At 43.5% G+C, this 22,654-nt stretch overlaps 1 protein-coding gene across 2 annotated transcripts in view; it reads right to left on the reverse strand.

The window, feature by feature from the left end:
- Positions 1–259: 259 nt before the first annotated feature.
- The window catches only part of LOC112137322 (interleukin enhancer-binding factor 3), a 27,543-nt gene continuing 5,148 nt past the window's right edge, over positions 260–22,654 (reverse strand). Inside the window, exons 5-20 of one of the 2 annotated variants that reach the window (XR_002917521.2) lie at positions 20,922–21,096; positions 20,715–20,847; positions 12,944–13,035; positions 12,448–12,543; positions 7,945–8,056; positions 7,778–7,875; positions 7,605–7,704; positions 7,393–7,533; positions 7,060–7,250; positions 6,215–6,349; positions 5,987–6,118; positions 2,707–2,868; positions 2,507–2,636; positions 2,363–2,424; positions 678–989; positions 260–601 (exon numbers count right to left, since the gene is read on the reverse strand). Coding sequence is in view for 1 of the 2 variants with exons in the window: in XM_024259574.1 (XP_024115342.1) it covers positions 495–601; positions 678–989; positions 2,386–2,424; positions 2,507–2,636; positions 2,707–2,868; positions 5,987–6,118; positions 6,215–6,349; positions 7,060–7,250; positions 7,393–7,533; positions 7,605–7,704; positions 7,778–7,875; positions 7,945–8,056; positions 12,448–12,543; positions 12,944–13,035; positions 20,715–20,847; positions 20,922–21,096 (2,155 nt within the window). In the remaining variant the exon portion in view is untranslated. The remainder of the gene's footprint in view (positions 602–677; positions 990–2,362; positions 2,425–2,506; positions 2,637–2,706; positions 2,869–5,986; positions 6,119–6,214; positions 6,350–7,059; positions 7,251–7,392; positions 7,534–7,604; positions 7,705–7,777; positions 7,876–7,944; positions 8,057–12,447; positions 12,544–12,943; positions 13,036–20,714; positions 20,848–20,921; positions 21,097–22,654) is intronic. The other variant, XM_024259574.1, reaches the window with a different exon arrangement.

The following is a 22,654-nucleotide window of genomic DNA, read 5'->3' on the forward strand; positions in this document are numbered from 1 at the left end:
GGGGAATCAAAAGTCACGTTCGATGTGGGTCTGGATCATTGACTGTATAAGAAAGAACACAGTCAGTGGTCTAGTGTGAAATATATATATGTATTCATGTAAAATGCTGTTTTCTGTATTTCAATATTTTATTCTTATTATATTCTATATTCTATTTTATTTTTCTGAACCTGATGGGCAGTAGTTAAAAAGAAGGGAAACCAGATGTGACAACGCAACAGGAGTGGCTGTAAACGCGACAGATCTGCAGAAAAGAGACTTTTCCTTAAAGAAAGACGAGAGGACCTTTAATGAAACAAAACTTCCAAACAACAAGCAGGTCAGAACTCCAGAACATTCTGCTACAGAACCACTACAGGAGATTAAAAACAAAAAAGCAATGCGAGTTTACTCTTCCAACATGGACGTGAAAGTCAGACTTCTAGTTTGTGAACTGAACCGAAGAGGAAACGGCGGCCTCTCTGCTTCAGACGCCGTGACGGCTGGGAGGGCCATCAGAAGTTTGAGGTGTTGTATCCTGCGTGCGAGCCCCGGCCGCGCCCTCCGAAGCCCTGGTACGTGAAGCCCTGCTGGCCCTCCCAGGACGCCTGCTCCCCCCAGCCTGCCAGGAGACCAAACAGCACTTTAAAACCTCGCACAGGCCGGGCCGGCCGCTCTAAGCTGCCTTCTAAACCCACCGTGACCGCTGTAGCCCCGTCCCCCGGTCACAGAGCTGGGATAGGCCGTGCTGAACATGGAGAAGTCCGTCTGGCCTTCGCCGGGACCTTGGATCAGCATCTTCTTCTTCTCGTCGCCGTAGCCGTAACTGTACGGGCTCTGCTGGTCAGCCGGAGGGGGCATGGACTGGTAGCTTTCTGTCTTTTTGATGCTGGAGGCTGGGGTGGGCGGGGCGGAGAGGGTGGCACTGCTCTCGGGGTAAAAGGTGCCATAGCCGCTGGTGCTGCTGGAAGCATCTGCAGTCTTCCCTCCAGTGTTATCGTACAGTTTATCTGAAAGAGCAACGAGATGAGGACTTTCCAAACCTTTAAACCAGCGGTCCCCGACCCTCGAGCCGCAGTAACTTACATTATTTCTGCTTTCTTTATATCCCGATTCTGAAGGAAGTTTTATTTTGGGGAAACTACCAGATTCTGGCCACCACATCTGTCTGACTCAGTCTCAACACGTCAAGTCGTTTGTCCTAAACACATTTATCCACCGTCTTCTTAAAGCGTCTGCTCTGACCGCTGCATGAAAAACCCCAAACTAACAACGTTTATTAAAAAACGGAACACTTTTGGATTCATTGCAGCATTTGTTCCCACATAAAGCTACACGATACAAAGACACTGCAGTTAAGTGTTGATTACATTTATTATCAAAGTTTCTGATTTGTGGAACATTGTCCAGAAGACATTTAAAAATGATCCTAAAGCAAAGCTAAGCTAGAAAAGTTGCATTACCTGCAATTATGCTAGTGTGAATGCTTTTAGCTGAAAGGAGTCGCTGAAGATGCTGAAGCTTTTGCTGAAAATGGAGACGCAATTGATGTAGGGATTTACTAAAAATATAAAAGCTATTTGCAAAATGTTAAAGAGCCATACCATTATTTTCTTAAGTCTTTCAGAGTGAGCTATATCTATATGAATGAATGAAATGGTTTATTTCAAGCAATCAGGTCATAATGCATAACATATCACATAATGAATCACAAGTAGATCACTTGAAAAGGAGTGGAAGGAAGTGAACTTGTATAATCCCACCCCGACTCCACTATTTTCTCTACATGAATTATCAATATCCGGTTCAGAACTTAATATCAAATATTAATAGATTCAGGATATTAAGGATCATTCATATATCATATATTAACTTTGGAACACTTAAAAACAAATTATTTATGAAATATTAGTTACTTCACAAAATATAGAGATTTATTTGAAAACAAAATAGGATTCCTCTTCTTGCCTTGAAAGATAATCTGATTCTGGATTAAGTTCTTGTTGTTAAAATCCTCCTACGTTGATCTTATAGAATTGTCACAAATCTGAAACATTTCTACAAATCAACAACCTCTTTTTAATCCACTGTAAAAAATCTTCTTGAACTCTAGGAGCATTTTATTTGAAAAATAGATTTTCTGGAAACCGAAAACCTAAAAATATATATATATAATCCCAAATTCTGTGGAACTGCTGTCGGACATAGAGCGGTCCGTGGTCTAAGAAAGGTGCAGACCTCAGCTAAACGATAAACTTCACGCAGGAATCAAGTAAACACACCACAGATTACTGGAGCTGCATCCACCTGAACATTCAAACCTCTGTTCTTATGTTAACTCTATGATTCCTTTTCTTAAGTGTTGAGCAGCTCCAACCCCCACCCCAGCACAGAGTGGACACTCACGGTATCCCGAGCTGGCTCCACCCTCGTAGCTGTAGTTGGCTACAAGACAAAAGCAGAGACAGGGAGGTGTCGGGGTGTCCTAAAAACTGAGCCGCCTCTACAAACAAATAGCACTTCTTACTTTTGTTGTAGCTGGGTCCCGAGTTAAAGGGTTTGCCGCGGCCCCGGCCTCGGCCCCCTCTGTTTGGTCCCCAGCCCCGGGACCCCGAGTCTGAGGGAATGCCGCGGATGGTACCAAATCCCGGGATGTGCTGTCCAACATGGAGGAGAAGGTTCACACGGGCCGAACTCACAGCAGGAGAGGGAGAGGCGCTTTGTTACCATGTCAGTGTAGGTGACCTTCTTCTTCATGGCACCTCTGTAGAAGCTCGAGGCGTCGTCATTCTCAGGGAACAGCTTCTCCAGAGCAGCCAGCGCCGCGTACGCCTTTGCCTCCTTCTTGTTGGAGCCCCTCCCTTTGAACTTCTGCCCATCAACCTCCACCTGAGGAGCAGAGCGCCGCTTTAGCCGGGATTCTGTCTCCATGTGGTCACCGCAACGTTCTGGACTGAACCAGAGAGGGAAGCTTCAATCTGATGTTTGGGCTTTAAAAAAGTGTTTGTGACCATGCATCCCGGCATCCATCCATCCATGTATCCATCCATGTATCCATCCATGTATCCATCCATGTATCCATCCATGCATCCATCCATGCATCCATCGATCCATGTATCCATCCATGCATCCATCGATCCATGTATCCATCCATGCATCCATCCATCCATGTATGTATCCATCCATGCATCCATCCATCCATCCAAGTATCCATGCATCCATCCATCCATGCATCCCTGTTTCCATCCATCGATGTATCCATCCATCCATGTATCCATCGATGTATCCATCCATCCATGTATCCATCCATGCATCCATCCATGCATCCATCCATGCATCCATCGATCCATGTATCCATCCATGCATCCATCCATCCATGTATCCATCCATCCATGTATCCATTCATGCATCCATCCATCCAAGTATCCATGCATCCATGCATCCATCCATCCATCTATCCATCCATGCATCCATGCATCCATCCATCCATGTATCCATGCATCCATGCATCCATCCATCTATCCATCCATGCATTCATGTATCCATCCATCCATGTATCCATGCATCCATCCATCCATCCATGTATCCATCCATGCATTCATGTATCCATCCATCCATGTATCCATGCATCCATGCATCCATCCATGCATGCACGTATCCATGTATCCATCCATCCATGCATCCATCCATTATCCATCCATGCATCCATCCACCCATGCATCCATGTATCCATCCATCCATCAATCCATGCATCCATCCATTATCCATCCATGCATCCATCCATTATCCATCCATGCATCCATCCATGTATCCATGCATCCATCCATGCATCCATCCATCCATTATCCATCCATCCATCCATGCATCCATCCATGTATCCATGCATCCATCCATGCATCCATCCATCCATTATCCATCCATCCATCCATCCATCCATCCATTATCCATCCATCCATCCATGCATCCATCCATCCATCCATCCATGTATCCATGCATCCATCCATCCATCCATGCATGCATGCATCCATCCATGCATCCATCCATGCATGCATCCATCCATCCATGCATGCATCCATCCATCCATGCATGCATCCAGCCAGCTAGCAGTATGGCCCCTCAGTGCATTCAATGAACGCCCAATTTGTACGTAGAGCCCACGCCCTGACTTAAGAAACGTGCGTAGCAACGCATGATCATGCACGTTCCAGACATGGAAGCCAGGAATTCCGGTGTGCTCGCGTTTGCATAGACTTTTCATTGAGTGTCCGCTTGAACGCGAGTTGAAGCGAGCGATGTGGAATTATCTTCAGGCTCATCACTTCTGAATATGATGCTTTTGAGTATTTTTTTTTTTTTTAGCAGAGCTGGCCTCATTTTCAGGCCAAAAAGAGCTAGAATAAGTTCCAAGAACTTTGAGAATCAGTTTTTGTTAAAGCTGAACAAAAACATCACCCCTCTGAGACCCAAGTCACCTCTGAATTTGGATTTACTACTATTTACTGCTGTCTTTCTTTTTTGAAATTGTTTGCGCCTTTTCTGAACATTTTAGTGTGACGGAGACTGACTTTTTGATCTATTGTTATCTATCTTGTTCTGCAATTTTTTAAACATTGATGAGTTAAATTTCTACAAACTTTAGGAAATAAAACCTCATAAATAACGATTCTCTTAAGCCACGATTCGATTCACAGTTTTAGATAGCTTTGATCCCAACATCGAGAAATCCTGGAGGGACTGGATTATGTAAAACTTTAAATCTGAAGGAGATACAGGAATTTCCCAAGAGGGGGGAGCAGATAAGGCGCACACTCACAGGTTCACGCTCATGGGTGCGCGTCCACACACACTCAACAGGTTCACGCTCACGAGTGCGCGTCCACACACACTCAACAGGTTCACGCTCACAGGTGCGCGTCCGAACACACTCAACAGGTTCACGCTCACGAGTGCGCGTCCACACACACTCAACAGGTTCACGCTCACAGGTGCGCGTCCGAACACACTCAACAAGTTCAAACTCACGGGTGCGCGTCCACACACACTCACAGGTTCACACTCACAGGTGCGCGTCCGCACACACTCACAGGCGCGCCTGCATGGAGATTGGAGAAATGTAATCTGCCCCTCATTTTTCTAAATTTAATTTAATTTTCTACATCTATGAAAATGTTGAGGAGTTTGAAACGCTTTTTTACAGATTCACAGAGAAAGAGAATTGTTACAGCCTTACTCATAGACAGTTAGTTTTTCACATTTCTTGGTCATCGTTAAACCTACATTCAGTATGAGTAAAATACTCAAATTCTTTCAAAATCTGTTTATTTTTTTACACTTTTACTCAAGTATTGTTGGAACTGGTGACTTGTAACGGAGTAATTTTATTAGTAAAGTATCTGTACGGTTACTCAAGTATGGTTTTCAGATACTCTACAATATAATAATAATCTTTTTTTATATAGGACCTTTCAAGATAAAAATCACATAGTGCTTCACAGTAAAACACAAGTAAAACAAAGAGTAAAACACAGAGTATAAAAACTGAATTAAGAAAAGGCAACTCTGCTGTTTTGTAGATAGATCTTGTGTTTGTAATATTTCATGCTTTTTTGCCCAGCACATTGTGTTCTGCGTCCTGATTGACTGTTGGCCTCGTCAATCTTTCTCCTCTGTGCTACGTCTCCTGCTCAGTTTACCAAATCTACAAAAATCCTCCATCACAGTCAGATCTTTGTGTTCATTCTGTAATCCTGGACTTGTTTTTATGAAGGTTTAAACTTTGAGAGTTTTAACAAGAGAGAAAAGTGTGAAAATGTTTAGAGAAAGTGTGTAGTGAGAAGTTTACTGCCTTAAAACATCTGTAATGCTACTACTGTTATTTCCAGATTGCAGCTCCTGACCTAATGGAGGGAAAGTGCTACACACACAAACGTCAACTGCTGAGAAACAAAAGATGGAAAGTATTTCAGAAGAAGCAGACCAGAGAGCAATGACTGTGTTTGAGGCTGACCTCCATGACGAAGCATTTCTCATGAGAGCCCCCCGTTTCTGACGACAGCTCATACTTGAGGCTGCGGCGCTTTTCGTTCAGCTCCATCACCGGGTTCTTGCCGTTTTTGGTCAGGATCGGACCCTGCCCGCTCTGTTCACAGCAAACACACCAGACGAGGATCAAACACACAACTGCAAGCAGCTCCAACATCTGCCACGTGCAGCAGAAACAGGAGTTCAAACCCACCGCATCCGATGGGTTTCGAGCGGCCGCTCCCTCCGGCCCGGATGCAGCCGCGGCGCCGGCTGATTTCTGATCCTCCGCATCAACAGGCTCTGATTTAGGGTCCGGGCCTGTTGGAAGACCCAGATCTTGAAGAACCTGAGAATGAGAAGAACGTTTGGTGTCAGGACTCATGCTGATCAAGCAGATGACAAGCTAGCCTAGCGGCTCAGTTTTACAAAAGTTCTACAGACGTTTCTGGAAAACACCACGATGAGAGAAGTATACCGTATTTTCACGACTATAGGGCGCACTGGGTTATAGGGCAAAGTTTCACTTACTGGTGCTTTTTCTGTATTTAACAAATACATAAGGCGCTCTTGACCATAGGGCGCAGGCATGGTAAAACTAGGGCTGTAAAAACTGTAAAAACAATGATCATATAAAATTAACACCCTGAAAGTTCACAAGTTGCCTCAATAATAACAAATTATCTGACATAAAATACAAAATTCATTAAAACAAATTTGAATTTGAACAAATATAATTTTCCCCACATTTACTGCTTGTGGGAAGAAGCGAGGGAGCACGGACATGCGCTCCCTCGCTTCGTGTGAGTGGCGCTCACTTCGGCTATAAAAAAAATTAAACTTTTCATGTAATCCACCTTCCAAAAAAAAACGAAAAAAAAACAACACAGTAAGAGCACTGCACTGTAAGGCGTGTCGCATATTTTGGAGAAAATCTGAGACGTTTATGCGCACCATATGGTCGTGAAAATACGGTAGGTTGACTTTAGAGCTTTTTCTGCCTTTTCTGGCTCCAGTTTGAGGCAGATGTGCTTTTGACAAAGTGAAACCTCTCCGTGCCTTTATGGCGACGTTAACTTTGGCGGCTTTCTTGGAGGGTCCCGTAGCTTCGTAGGTCTTCTTGTTCAGCTCCACAGTCATCGTGAAGACCGGCTCGTGGACCGGCCCGGTCTGGGAGATCAGTTTGTAGTCCAGGCCTGGTTTATACTGGTTCAGACGCATGACAGCATTCATGTTTAGATCATCGTTGACTAAAATAAAAAGACAGAAATACAGAGTAGAAGACGTAATTTGACATTATTTATCAAAACATTTCTGTCTGAACCACTGAAAGCAAAAATATCAAAAGTTCTGGCCTCTTCCTGTCTACAGAAACATGATGTCCTCACTGACATGACTTCCTCTGGAAGCGCTTCTGGAACTTGAGGAACTTCCTCTGCTTGTTGTTGAGCTGGACCTCCTCCTCTCCCTTCTCCACCTCGGCGTGCGGCCTCTTGGCAGGAAGGTTGAAGTGCTCGGATGGACGGATCTGGGCTGTTTGGGGCAAGAGACCAGCATGAGGGCGGGGCTTTGGCAGAACTGCAGCCCGTGTCCACGTCTCCTACCTGTGTTCTCTTTGAGGAAGCCCAGTCTGCGAGCCTTGGGTCTGCTGTCCATCCCCAGAACCTTGTGGATCTGCCCAAAGGCGCACAGCCTCAGTGCAAGCTGTGGACACATCAGAAGTGAAGGCAGGTGAAGAAGTGGACAGGAACAGAACCTGTCTGCAGTCGGAGCAGACCTGAGCGCTGCTGGTGATGTCTTCCCGCTGCTGCGCCGTCAGAGCCGCAGCGGCATCCACCTCCTCCTTCTCACAGGGGTCTTTGAGCCCGGGGCCATCTTTGAACAGAAACTCGTATGTTTACTGCAGCGACTCCATCGAGTCCCTCCTGACTGTCAGACTCTCACCCTCCAAGAGGATTCCAGAGGCCACGCACTCCAAGAGCCGGCGGAAAGACTCTCCCACCCCCATCTGCCTCTCACAGGTGCTGATGGCCTTCTCCACCAGGAGCTCCAGAGGCTGAGGAGACCAAAGATTCAGAGAAAGTCCACAAGAAAGACAACAAGTTAGCGTTTTCCAAATGCAGCTGAGAATACCATATTTCTGCACTTAAAAGCCTAAACTTATTAAGAAGGAGGGTCAATATCTTTTCAAAATACTAACAACCGTTTGTAAAAAAGATATTACAGGGAACTGGCTTAAACCTGACCCCCCTACAGATGTCCAGTGGCTTCTAATCATGGACAAAATTCACCAGATGGAAAACTTCAAGGACGTTTATTTTTAAGATGTTGGAGAAAATTGACTGCTTTAAAACTAAGAGAAACGTGATTGCTTTTTATTAAATTTGAGTTAAGTTTACATGTTTAGTTTGGTTTCTATCGTTTGTTTTGCGAGATGTCCATGTGTTTATGTTCAATGTTTGTAAGAACATAAAAAAAAACTATTTCTTTTTTTCAAATAATCAGCAGTGTGTCTAATGATCCGGTGTTTTTTTTTTGTGTAGTAAAGTTTTTTTTGTTCAACTTTGAGAAGTCTCCACTCGATTGACTATCAGACCATTTCTCGCTGACACAGAAGCAGCGAGCACTCGGATGATCACGCTGTGCTCATTTTGAACAGAAATAGAGAGCGCGTCTTTGTTGGTGGGAGTGATGGATGACAGACACATTTTTACTGGGATGCAGAGTGAGTTACCCCTCCATACGTGAAGGATTGTTGACTTCTGGACTGAAGATCTGCTGTAAATGTTGTCTGAACTTTCACTAAAGCCACCAGGGTCATTGCTGAACAACCGCCTGATAATAAGACTGACTCCAACAACGATGACAGGAAACCAGAATGTTTGAGGATGGAATTAAACAGCTGCGTAACTCTAACACCAAAGATGTTTGTGGGAGAAGATTGATTTAAAATAATAAGTCTTCTTCTTTTCCTTTGGGCTTTTCCCTTCAGGGGTCGCCACAGCGAATCAGTTTCCTCCATCTAAGCCTGTCTTCAGCATCCTCCACTCTAACACCAGCCACCTTCATGTCTTCATTCACTGCATCCATAAACCTCCTCTTTGGTCTTCCTCTAGACCTCTTTCCTGGCAGCTCTAGACTCAGCATCCTTCTACCAATATATTCACTGTCTCTCCTCTGAACATGTCCAAACCATCTCAGTCTGGCCTCTCTGACTTTCTCTCCAAAACCTCTAACATGTGCTGTCCCTCTGATGTATTCATTCCTGATCCTATCCATCCTGGTCACTCCCAAAGAGAACCTCAGCATCTTCATCTCTGCTACCTCCAGCTCTGCTTCCTGTCTTTTCTTCAGTCCCACTGTTTCTAGTCCAAACAACATGGCTGGTCTCACCACAGTCTTGTACACCTTTCCTTTCATTTGTGCTGAAACTCTTCTGTCACACATCACACCTGACACTTTTCTCCACCCATTCCAACCTGCTTGCACTCTCCTCTTCACTTCTTTTCCACACTCTCCATTACTCTGTACTGTTGACCCTAAATACTTAAACTCCTCCCCCTTCTTTATCTCTTCTCCCTGTAACCTCACTCTTCCACTCTGGTTCCTCTCATTCACACACATGTACTCTGTCTTACTGCGGCTAACCTTCATTCCTCTCCTTTCCAGGGCAAACCTCCACCTCTCTAACTCCACCTCCACCTGTTCCCTGCTCTCACTACAAATCACAATATCATCTGCAAACATCATAGTCCATGGTGATTCCTGTCTAACCTCATCCGTCAGTCTGTCCATCACCATTGCAAACAGGAAGGGGCTCAGAGCTGATCCCTGATGTAATCCCACCTCCACCTTGAACTCCTCTGTCACCCCTACAGCACACCTCACCACTGTCTTACAGCCCTCATACATGTCCTGCACTGCTCGGACATACTTCTCTGTCACTCCAGACTTCCTCATACAATACCATAGTTCCTCTCTGGGCACTCTGTCATAAGCTTTCTCCAGATCTACAAAGACACAGTGGAGCTCTCTCTGACCTTCTCTGTACTTCTCTATCAACATCCTCAAAGCAAATGTTGCATCTGTAGTGCTCTTTCTTGGCATGAAACCATACTGCTGCTCACAAATGTTCACTTCTGCTCTTAGTCTGGCTTCCACTACTCTTTCCCACACCTTCATTGTATGGCTCATCAGCTTTATTCCTCTGTAGTTACCACAACTCTGCACATCTCCCTTATTCTTAAAAATGGGCACCATCACACTTCTCCTCCATTCCTCAGGCATCTTCTCACCACCTAAGATCCTGTTGAACAACCCGGTCAAAAACTCCACTGCCATCTCTCCTAGACACTTCCATACCTCCACAGGTATATCATCAGGACCAAGAGCCTTTCCACTCTTCATCCTCTTCAAAGCCCCTCTCACTTCACCTTTACTAATCTTTCTTACTTCCTGCTCCACAACCGTCACCTCTTCTACTCTTTGTTCTCTCTCATTCTCTTCATTCATCAACTCTTCAAAGTATTCTTTCCATCTTTCCATTACACCACTGACACCTGTCACCACATTACCATTCCTATCCTTGATCACCCTAACCTGCTGCATGTCCTTCCCATCTCGATCTCTCTGCCTTGCTAGTCTGTACAGGTCAGTCTCTCCCTCCTTACTACCCAACCTAGCGTACAAGTCATCATAAGCTCTTTGTTTGGCCTTTGACACCTCTACTTTCACCTTACGCTGCATCTCCCTGTACTCCTGTCTACTCTCCTCAGTCCTCTCAGTGTCCCACTTCTTCTTAGCTAGTCTCTTACTCCGTATACACTCCTGCACCTCCTCATTCCACCACCAAGTCTCCTTATCAACTCTCTTTCCTGATGACACACCAAGTACACTCCTACCTGTCTCCCTGATCACATTAGCTGTAGTTATCCAGTCATCTGGGAGTACCTCCTGACCACCCAGAGCCTGTTTCAACTGTTCCTTAAAAGTCATGCAACAATCTTCTTTTTTCAGCTTCCACCAGTTTGTCCTCTTCTCTGCCTTTGCCCTCTCTTTCTTCATCTTCTTCACCACCAGAGTCATTCTACACACCACCATCCTGTGCTGTCTGGAAACACTCTCACCAACCACTACTTTACAGTCACTGATCTCCTTCAGATTACACCGTCTACACAAGATGTAGTCTATCTGTGTGCTTCTACCTCCACTCTTATAGGTCACTCTATGTTCCTGTCTCTTCTCAAAGAATGTATTCACTATCGCCATTTCCATCTTTTTTGCAAAATCAACCACCATCTGTCCTTCTACATTCCTCTCCTGGATACCAAACCTGCCCATCACCTCCTCATCACCTCGGTTTCCTGCACCAACATGACCATTGAAATCTGCACCAATGACAACTCTCTCATTTCCAGGGATGCTCATCATCACTTCATCAAGATCCAACCAGAACTTCTCCTTCTCTTCCAGCTCACATCCTACCTGTGGGGCATACCCACTAACAACATTGAACATGACACCCTCCATTTCTATCTTCAGACTCATCACTCTATCTGACACTCTTTTTACCTCCACAACACTCCTAACAAACTCCTCCTTTAGGATAACTCCTACTCCATTTCTCTTCCCATCTCCACCATGATAGAACAACTTGAACCCTGCTCCTAAACTTCTAGCCTTGCTACCTTTCCACCTGGTCTCCTGGACACACAGTATGTCTACCTTTCTCCTCTGCATCATGTCCACTAACTCTCTACCCTTTCCTGTCATAGTTCCAACATTCAAAGTCCCAACTCTCAGTCCAACACTAGTGACTTTCCTCTTCTCTCTCTCCCTACGAACCCGCCTTCCTCCTCTCCTTCTTCCACCAACAGTAGTCCAATTTCCACCGGCACCCTGTCGGTGAACAGCACCGATGGCGGTCGTTGTTAACCCGGGCCTCGACCGATCCGGTATGGATTTCGTAGGTCTGATTCGCATATTTGATTTGGCAAGATTTTACGTCGGATGCCCTTCCTGACACAACCCTCTGTATTTATCCGGGCTTGGGACGGGCACAATGAGACCCTGGTTTGGGCCCCCTCGTGGCTACATTGATATAAAATAATAAGAGTGGTTTGTTAAATAGTGGAATAAAGTTCAAATAAAGTCACTGTTTTACTTCTGTCACCTTTTTTTGTTGCGTAAAATACTGTAAATTAGTCTGACCTCCAGAGCGCTTTTGTATATCACCATGCTCACATTTTATGAAAGGCTTGACACACAAGTGACATTTATTTGACCTCCCTGACTATGAAGTGGTTTTGGTTCTAAATGTTTTAGCCAGCACCTCGTTTGCTTTCAGTTCTGATCAAACTTCTTTATTTTTAAAACACAAAATGTGATCAGAAATTTCCTTCAGGTAGAGGAAGCTGTGAAGAGGCTGTTCTGGTGGAGTAGCCTTACCCATCCTAAGAGCGGCGACCAGGAAGGAACGCGGTAGCACAGATCCCTCGTGACCCGGATCACCACCAGAGCAGAATTCAGCTGGGAGATTTTAGCCTGAAGGTCCAAAGCAGAGCCCAGTTAGCAGTAGAACCCGCCAGTCTGCGATGACAGCCCCCTCTCCCCCGGTGCTTTCTGAGTTTCCATGAAATGATCAAGAAAGCTAAGATAGCACAGGAAAGGTGAGATGAGTTCAGCCTGATTGTGTCATGGTCAGCAGACCCTTCGACTCTTCTACAGTTCAGTTTCATGGAAACACTCGGGGCTTCGTCACCCTCGGCTCACCTGCCCTGAACTGTGCCCGAGCACGCAAACGACGGCGCTCGGGCACAGAATGGAGCACCTAGTGTGAGTGAGCCCCGAGAGACAAACCGTCTCTGGTTGGACAGAAGACAACAGGAGATCAGTTCAAGGAAACATTCTGACCTTGTGTGCAAATAAGGACGTGAATGCAAACCTGGAAGCACTTGGCGTGGCGGAGAGACGCCAAGGCGGTTAGGCATTTCTGCCTGTCCAGAACGTCCGGCGGATCGTCGACTTTTTGCGTTTCTATTGACGAGGTGGGATAAGAAGAAAAGGTACAGTTTGACCAAGGGGGTGGGCTCTGTCTTGCAGCTCAGGGAGTAGCAGCTTTTCCCCAAGCACCAGCAGCAGGGAAGGGGCACCACGAACCTAACGTGCAGATCTCTGACCTCAGGAGGTTTCAAAGCCACAGCCAGCTGCTGAAGTGTTCACAACACTGTTGTGAACGTACGTACGCACTACAACAAACACCCCCTTCCCTCCGCTCCACGGCTTGGGTCTGCTGCTCCCCCCCTCCTCCTGAGACAGCGTATCCAGTTGGTCAAAGGTCCAGCGTTCCTACAACACTTGACAAACTATAAGGCAATCATTTGTAAACCACAAACATTTAGAGGAAGGTCACGTCCATCCCAGGCTGCAGCAAAACTGATCAGTGCTCAGAGAGTGGCCTCCCTAAGACGGCAAACATGAAGAACCATACCAGCTTTGAGCAAGTGTCTCTCCTCTGACCCCAAACAAAGACGAGGGAACCGAGACACGCTCAGAACCAACCAGGAGAATCCTGGGAAAGGACTGCAGCCCATAACACAAACACTCCAGGAGTCTCTGCTGAAGACTTTGGAAGAACCAGGACGGGAACACCAACATTCATCAACTTGTCTTCTGCAACAGTTTCTACTGGTGGACCAACCAAACATTCAACCAATTCAGAGTGTTTGGGGTTAACTTAAAGCCTTAGTCACAACTGTCCTTACGGGTGGGTATGGGCTATCTGTGGGCGAAAAATGGTCAAACTTCTACAAGGCACGCACAAAATATCTGAACCAAAGACCCCTCAATGAACCCATAGAGAGAAAATGTTCATACACATTTTTTCTACGGGTATGCTGCGGGCAACAGGTCATGTAGTGAACACTTATACAGCACACAAGGGTAGGTAAGGGGGAAGCAGGCGTGTCGTATGGATTTTTTATTATTATACCTGCTCTCAATCTCGTAGAATGAGCCTGTTAGTGCTGTGCACGCTCTTTGCTGCAGCCTGGCTGTTAGAAATAAGGAATTAGACAACCAGAGTGTAGTTTGTGTGAACATTCTATGGGCACTTACATTTCACAAGCAAGTGTGTAACGTTCATGTTCCGGAAGTACTGACACCTTACCACAGACTAAGGTGTGGCTTAAGGACACTGTAAAACAGGGGTCTCAAACTGGCTGCCCCCAAGTTAATATTTTGTGGCCCCCGCCTTAATATGAAAGTTCAATGTCTACTAAGCAATATCTTCTTTGTCCACGTTTCATTGATGTTAGCTTTTTATTTGCTTTGTGATGTTTCAGCCTTATGCTTAAAACTTTGCATTTTCTATTGTTGGATCTGGTTGTCAGACAAGTCCTTAGCAACAGTTCCTAGCATCATTACCTCCTGTCGTTTCACAGTGTTGTCAGACAAGTCCTTATCAACAGTTGCTAGCATTGGTTGTTTGATCCTGACGTTTCAAAGTGTCATCAGAAAAGTCCTTATCAACAGTTGCTAGCATAATTAGCTCCTATTGTTTCACAATGTTGTCGGAAAAGTCCTTAGCAACAGTTGCTAGCGTTGTTAGCTTTTGTCGTTTCACAGTGTTGTCAGACAAGCCCTTAGCAATAGTTGCTAGCTCCTGACGTTTCAAAGTATCATCAGACAAGTCCTTAGCAATAGTTGCTAGCATCATTAGCTCCTATCGTTTTACAGGACATGCAGTAGATATTGCTTAGTAGTACATAGACATGAACAAATCTTCAATAAACTTGTTCAGTAGACATAGACAATGAACCAGAATGGGCTCAAAAACATATTTTTGGCACAGACAGAACTTTATACAGCCGAGCCTCAGCCAGACTCTGCCTTCAGTGACCCCAAGGTAGACTGTGTTTGAGAACCCTGCCGGAAAACATCACCTGTATGTCATAAGTGCATGTAGCTTCCATCATCCTTAAGAATAAATACTTCACATGCACCATAATGGTATGTTCCATTTTCATGACTGAGGTGGCCAAAAAAGCCTCAAGGGAATCTGCTCTTCCCTTAAGATGCAGTCTCTCCTCTCTTAATACCGTCCACAGACCCGGACAACCTAAAAACCTGCAGCACCTGTAGGGGTCAACCCTGATGTATGGGTGCATGTGACTAAAGTTTAAGCAACAGACTCACGCTTCATCATCATATTCATTGCATCATCTCTGAAAACAAACTTGACTGAACATAAAATGATGCTTCAGTGTCAATAGAATCCAACTGCATGTTAAAGTCTGAGACTACATATTCCTTTAACACCCGAGACGCCACCAGTGACACTTTAAGACATTTTTTTTTAACATACTGTAACTTTTCAACCATTAACACAATATTTCCAGTAGATTCTGAAGGGGGAAAAACAAGCTGCTTTTCTCCTTCAGAATCTGCTGGAATTATCGTGTTAATGGTTGAAAGGTTACAGTAAATCAAAGGAAAAATGATAACCAACATGTGTCTGAAAAAGAGCAAACACTCATCTAGACTAACAACAGATGACACGGCTCTTGTAGACATCAAACCAACATGGCCAGCCAACACAAATTTTTCCACTTCAAAACAAAGTACAACATAAAGACAACACAGACTATTTTGGGTGTTCATATAAATACATCTTGAAAGAGGAAAAACTGATTTCAGAGAGAAAGACTTCTTGTTTTGGGAGGACAAGCTCCACCCACAGTCACAGAGAGAAAATAAAAAGACAGAAGTCAAAGCGTGATCCGTGCTCAGCCCAAGCAGGCAGAGACGACTGGATGATGAATGCAGTCAGAGACTGGTATGGTTCTCCATGTAAGACTCCAGAACTCCAGCTGAACTGTACTGCTCCTGCAGACTACCATCTCAACACAACCCACGCTGTTTATTAAAGACCCACTCCCACTGCCAAAATGGGGTTCGGGCATCTTTAACAGGGTTTTCTGATGGAGGACATTTATAAAGGAAGCTTAAAATTGCAATTTGTAGTTATTTATTTATATTATTGTAATAAATTAGGTGCAGAAGAAAAAAATTGCTGTTGAAAAAAAAATGTATTTGTGACGTAGAAAATACGCCGGGCAGGCCACAGGCTTCCTACTCTGCTCCATTCTGATATATCAATTGAAGACAAATAGATCCATAAATAGGGATGTAAGGATTCACGCCATTCAAGTTTGGCGCACAGTTCACAATGGTGAGTGAGGCGAGGACAGCCTGTTATAAATCTTAGTGCTGAGTGGTAGACAGTATTTAGAGACCAAAGACATTTTGTTGAAGCGTTCATATACAGAATATCACCGTACTCCAGCAAAGGCAAAAATGTTGCAGATACAAGAATTTTGCAAGCTCGGAGAGAAAAACTGGATTTGTTTCTGTAGTAGAATCCAAGCTTCAGCCTTAATTTTTTAACCAAGTTAGCAATGTGGGACTTGAAAGACAGGTTGTTATCTAATAGAAAACCCAGGGTACTTGTAACTTGTCACAGCTTCTATAGGTGTACTTTGGGCAGTCAGTATTTCTGGTATATTCTCTGGTAGTTTACATGTATGTGAGAATACTATAACCTTGGTTTTCTCAACATTTAGGATCAATTTTAATGAGTGCAACTGAGATTGGACAACTGAGAAAGCAGAGTGTAGGAACTCTGAAAGAACAGCTCACAACCAGTTCACGACACACACAATCACAGGCGCACACTCTCAGCAAGCCTGCATGGAGAAATGTCATCAGCTTCATTTCTAAATTTAGCCACAAGCCTAGACAAACCAATATTTACATTTTCTGCAACGATGAACATGTTGTCAAGTTTGAATAGTCTTTTTTACATATTCATGAAGAATCGTTACATCCTTATCCATAAACGTCTTTGTTTTTGTCGTCTGAGCTAGAATCTGGATCTAAACGGTACAACTGGATAGAAACGATATTTCTCATCATTTTTGTTGGACTGCTAATTGGGGGTTGTGATTGTGGTTGGGGGTGTGAGGGGCTGTAAGCTAGTGGAAGAGAGTGTAAACATATGGATGATGGGATATCAGTGGAGGGTTACTTCCACATCAACCGTTCTGCTCCACAAAAACGATGTCCTAGAAAACAATACTTTTTTCCTTGGCCAAAAACAGCATCGTCATCACTGCTATAGGAACGATTTGAAGACAGATCAAGAGATGATGGGAGTGGGACTTTAACACAACAGCTACACGACAGTCTCCTTAGCCGAGCGTTCATGTCAACTAACCACGCTCCACATGTCCTCTCTCAATGTGAGCCAGAAACGTTCCGACGGTAGATCAGGTTTGCTGCAGCCGGCTCCAAATGTACAAGTCCAACATCAAGTATCATGCAGGGCGCGCTTTTACTTGTTATTCGTGAAAGAGCATTTTAACATGACACTAACATGAATAAACACTTGTTATGACTGAGTCCACAGAGGAAACGTGGCGCCTCCGGTGACAGCTCCTCACAGAGCGATGGCAGGATGTTCGAGCAGGAGGAGCGTCAGCAGGGCCTTCAGTCTGAGAACGCAACTCCACACGTTCCACTGAGGTGTCTCAGCCACACTCAAGGATTCCACTGTACACGGGATTAAACACGACTCATGTGGAGCCAAAGGACGGGTTGGACCCACATGTGACCTCCTAGCCAATCAGCTGCTTTCAAAGCTCAAAGACTTTCAGCCCACCAGAGAGCCCCGGCATAATTTGGTCATGTCACTGACAGTCAGGTTCATGGGAGATGTAGGCCCGATCCTGATACTCCCTTTCTCCCTCTCCCTTAGCCCTACCCCTTCGTTCATCCCTCCGTGCTTGATCCAAACGGAGGTGATGACTTTGGACTAGGGCTGGGTGATAAAACGATAATTATCGTTATTGCAATATTACTTTTTTTCAATAGTGAAATGATTCTATTGCGATAAACTTTCATTTTAAATGAACACGGGAGAAACCCCCAGAAGACCCGCCCTTCTTCTTCTTCTTATGGAGTGGCTGATTCTAGGAGCCCAGACTGAGAGCGGGGGGCACGGAGGCCCGGAATGATGACAAAAGGACACAACAGAAAACACTATTTCAGTAAACCAATAACCAATATATAATCGCAAATACTTTTATTTTTAATGTCAAGGTAACGATGTTTATAGATTTTGTTTTGGAAACATCGTCACCGGACCCCCCTCCTCTAAATTGAAAATGGTTCGGTCCGACTGGATTATTCTTCCGCAGCTGTTTGTTACTGACAGATCCACAGAGTGTGAGGGAGAGAAGACACGCTTTAAAATCAGGAGTTTAAAACCTAATTTAGAGGAGAACCTCCATAAAAAAAGAAAAAGGAGACAGTCTGTCTATTGCCGCGCGTTACGTGTCACGCGGGGCTGAAAGAGTATAGATGAGTTTGAGGGTTTTGTTAAAATATTAACCAAAAGCTTTTGTATAGAGCTTCGAATAAGAATAATTTGTTGTTTTATTATGTATCAATAATGAATTTGTTAGTTACATTTGTGCCGTTTATGCTCATTTCTTAATGAGGTGATCTAATAATAGTAAAATAAACTTGTTTTTAACGACTCCTGACATGACACTAAATGAAGAGATCTTATGTGTTTGATCAATCCTCCAACATGTACACATGTCAGATGACTGAGTGAAATGATGATTAAATCTATTATCAGAACTGTTTATTTTAAGTTTACATTTTATTATCTTCTGCTGCACAGCAGTACCTATAGTTTATGTTCAGAAGAAATTAGAAAATAATATAAAAATAACTGCAACATATTTGCTGCTTTAGAACAATGTTTTTAAGACTTCATTTTAATTTGAAAGGAACTTGTATGTGCTGCAGTCAGATTAAAATAAATCAGAAATTCTGTACAGCCTATTGAAAACATACCACCGTTATGGTTTAACTATTGTGGACATTATGTATATGTACAATATTTATCAGAAATATTTAAATGTTCCTCACAGTTAGTTTCAATACTACAGTTAATACAAAAAATAATGAAAGTTTAATTTAAACTAACTAAGATTTAATCGGGGGGGGCAAAGTTAAGGTGTAAAAATCTGAAGTCCTAAAGCTCTTTGCAATAAAGATTACTTTGATTATTTGATTAATATCGTTTTTAATATCGTTATTGCACAATATGGAAAAAAACGATATCGCAATATGAAAATTTGCATATCGCCCAGCCCTACTTTGGACCCCTCTGTTTGGAGTGTGAAACTTAAAAAAGAATAATTTCTGAGACACCAGGGATGCAATGAGCATTCTTGAAAGCCTGTTTAGTCTTGCTGTCCACTAGCATGTGCCAAAATATCGATATTGCGACATATCGTGATATTTAGTCCTGTGATCGATTCTCGATGGGTTCTCACCAAGTATTGATCTTTTATTTTTGTTTGAAGAGGCTGTAAAAGGTTATATTCATCATCCTTTGGTGAACCGTTCTTTCAGACATAGATAGGGGGCGCACATTGCACCAATGTGTCTGGCAGATACTTGAATTTTTTTTATTTTTGTTCTGTTTACAAAAACTCTGCACAGAGTAGTGACACTGCTGTTCTTGTTTACTATTGTTAACACTGAATTTTACAGAGAATTCAAATTCAATTGGTGTCAGTGCTTGTCAAAGACATAAAATTACTGATTTCAGCAACGTTGAACTAAAGTTTCTATTATTTGTTGTACACAATGAGACAAGTTATTTGTTATGATTGTTTTCAAGCTAAAACAGAAATGGGGATATATTTTCCTTAAAAATAAATGTTCTGTATATTGTGAATTATTAGAGAAGATTTTTGCCAATAACTGCAATACCATCGATATCGTGAGCCATGTATCGCATCGTATCGTGAGGTACCCTGCCCTAGTGTTTACATTGGACAAGCAGGAAGAGGCTTCTTCTTCTACTGTTTGCTAGCACATATTCGTTATCTACAGTTCGATGAGTCATTGTGTCGAATGTCAAAGCGGTGTAAATCTGGTGACTCTCAATCCAGGCTTTTTCTCTCACTGCTCTAATCCGATGTATGAAAGACTTGTTGTCATAACAATACACAAACCAGTTATTCATTTCTCCTCGAGATTAATTTTCAAACAGCTGGCACTTCCTTAGATTAATAAAGTCACCATGCACATGTCAAAACCAGATCCGTCCACCTGATTGGTCAAGTTCAACTGGCAACACTCATTCAGTAGTCATACATTTTGTACGTAGAGCCCAAAAAGCATGGATAAAAACTTGCCAACAAACATATGAACGCCAGTTTTCAACAGGAAAGAACAAAGCGTGTTTTACATGTTTACATGCTTTTCATTGGACGCTTGAACAGACGTTGTGGGCGGAGTGAACGGGCTTTGGCCCTGACGCACAGAGACTTCTCCAATATAGAAAAGTGTTAAAGCTGGGACAATTCCAGTTTGAATATATTTCTTGTTCTTTTTTAGTTCTATTTTTAGTGTTGTGAAACCTTCTAAAAAGCAACCACGGGATGTAGAGAGCAGACTTTGGTGGGCTGAAAGCTTTGTTGTTGAAGAATCCAAGAACATGGATCAGAACTTGCTAGCAGGATGCCGCTGAACCGAGTCCAGTGGAATCCAGAGGAGGACACTGAGCCTGAGGTGCTGAAGTCTAAGAGGAAGCTGGATCCCACACACACCTCAGCCCTCAGATCCTCTACCTGTCTGCTCCATCCTGAAGAGCGGCGACGTCAGGCGGATGATGAGACTCAGGACCGACTCGCTGTTGCTTGTCACGGTGATGGCTGCATCCTGCGGACACTCGTTTACTTTGTATGTTCCTTTAGAAATGATCTGAAAAAGAGAGAAGTTATGACAGAGCCTTCAAGTGTTGAATTATGTTTGCTGAACTGAGCTCCTGATCCCACCTCCAGCTGCTCCAACAGTTTCTCAGCAACTTGTTTGAGGAGAGTGACGGTGGGCTTGTTGGAGCACAGCAGGACCAGTTCCAGTTCCGCATCTCCCTTCAGGAGGAGTCCTTTAGCGACCAGGCCGACCCTCATGACCCCACGCAGGACGCGGTCTTTGGAATCGGCGCTTGTGCTGCCAGACGACAATAAGAGGAGAAGAAGAAGGAACGGGTGAACTGCTAGAAACATCAGTGGCTTCACCTCCTTCCTGTGTTTGCATTTGCTCAGGTCACCTGCTGACTTGGGATAAACCTGGTTAGAGAAGGAACTAAAAGCCATTTTGGCTGCTGACAGATCCAACACTTTTTTGATTGGTCCGACAGTTGGGATTATTTTAAACATCTTTGACTTTTTTGTGGATCAAGAGTTCCAGTTTTAGTCTAAAAGTATCTGTCTGAGTTCAAACGCATCTAGTTTTTAATTAAAGATTTCTAAGTCCCACTGAACTTACATCTCAACATTTTTTGTGAATTGTTCACAAGTGATAATTGTCTAATTTGTGCTTTACTAAAAAGGTTGAAGTTTTTTTTTTTTTCAAAGCTTGTCCAGGAGAGTAACTTAAACTCAGCTCTGCCTTGTGTGTTTTTTTTTCTATAAATAAATAGACTAATGTGTTATTTTCCCAGTAATATCCACTAGAGGGCGCTGTAGGTGTGTGTATCAGTATTTGCTACTGACATCAATACAGAAGAAGAAGCGCTGCTCAGCCTGATCAGTTCAAAACACACATTTGATCAGGAGATTCTGATCATTCTTCTCCTAAACTTTACGATGTATTTATTTTTGCACACATACTTTGTTATTCTTGTTTTTTTCCCTCCTTGGACTAATATAGAACAGCAAGTCATCAAACTGGGTCACATAGAGAAAGAAGTACTGCAGCTCCTGTACTGGTAGTCTTTGAATGATCTCATAAACCCAGACATGGAGATGGAATTACTGATGCCTTTGTAGAACTCTTCAAAATAAATAGACCTGATGTCTAATCATGATCTGCCTTTCATGTACTGTAAATGAGACATAAAGTCAACGCCACAATGAGGCTTAAAACATTTAACAGTAGCTCCTCCCACACACGCCTGGAGCAATTTATGGACTCTTTTTTTGGACAAACGTCCAATGAGAAATTTGTCACCCTTCAAAATAGAGACGTGAATTTGACACTCGAATCGCAGCATTGTGAGCGCAGCATTATGTTGGGCTTAGTGGAGATATTCAGGAGTGTTTTCTCCCAAAAGTGTGACTTATTCGTGATTATCCATGAAAAGAGATGCAACGATTCAGTCAAGCCACGGTTTGATTCACGGTTTTAAAGTCACAACTTTGATTTTTTTTCAGATTTTTTTCTCAACACAATGAATTAAAAATATTTTAAGTCCAAGTATGTTTTCTTTTTGCCCCTTACACCAAACTGTCTGTTTTCCTGTTTTTTCACGGTAGATTGGTCAAAGTTGTAGTAAAGTTGTGATGAAAGTGTAACGTTGCAAGGTGAGGAACAAATCTCTGATTGAATTTGCGCTGATAGCTGCGATCGCAACATTGCAAAATCCTGGAGGGACTGACTTATGTGAAACTTTAAAATCCAAAGGAGCTGCAAGAATTTCCTACACTCACAGGTGCGTAAACACTCACACTGAGCCTGCATGAAGAAATATCATCAGCTCTAAATGTAGGCACAGGCCGTGACAAAC

Source organism: Oryzias melastigma, linkage group LG1 (assembly GCF_002922805.2).
Source record: "Oryzias melastigma strain HK-1 linkage group LG1, ASM292280v2, whole genome shotgun sequence".
Classification (NCBI taxonomy): domain Eukaryota; kingdom Metazoa; phylum Chordata; class Actinopteri; order Beloniformes; family Adrianichthyidae; genus Oryzias; species Oryzias melastigma.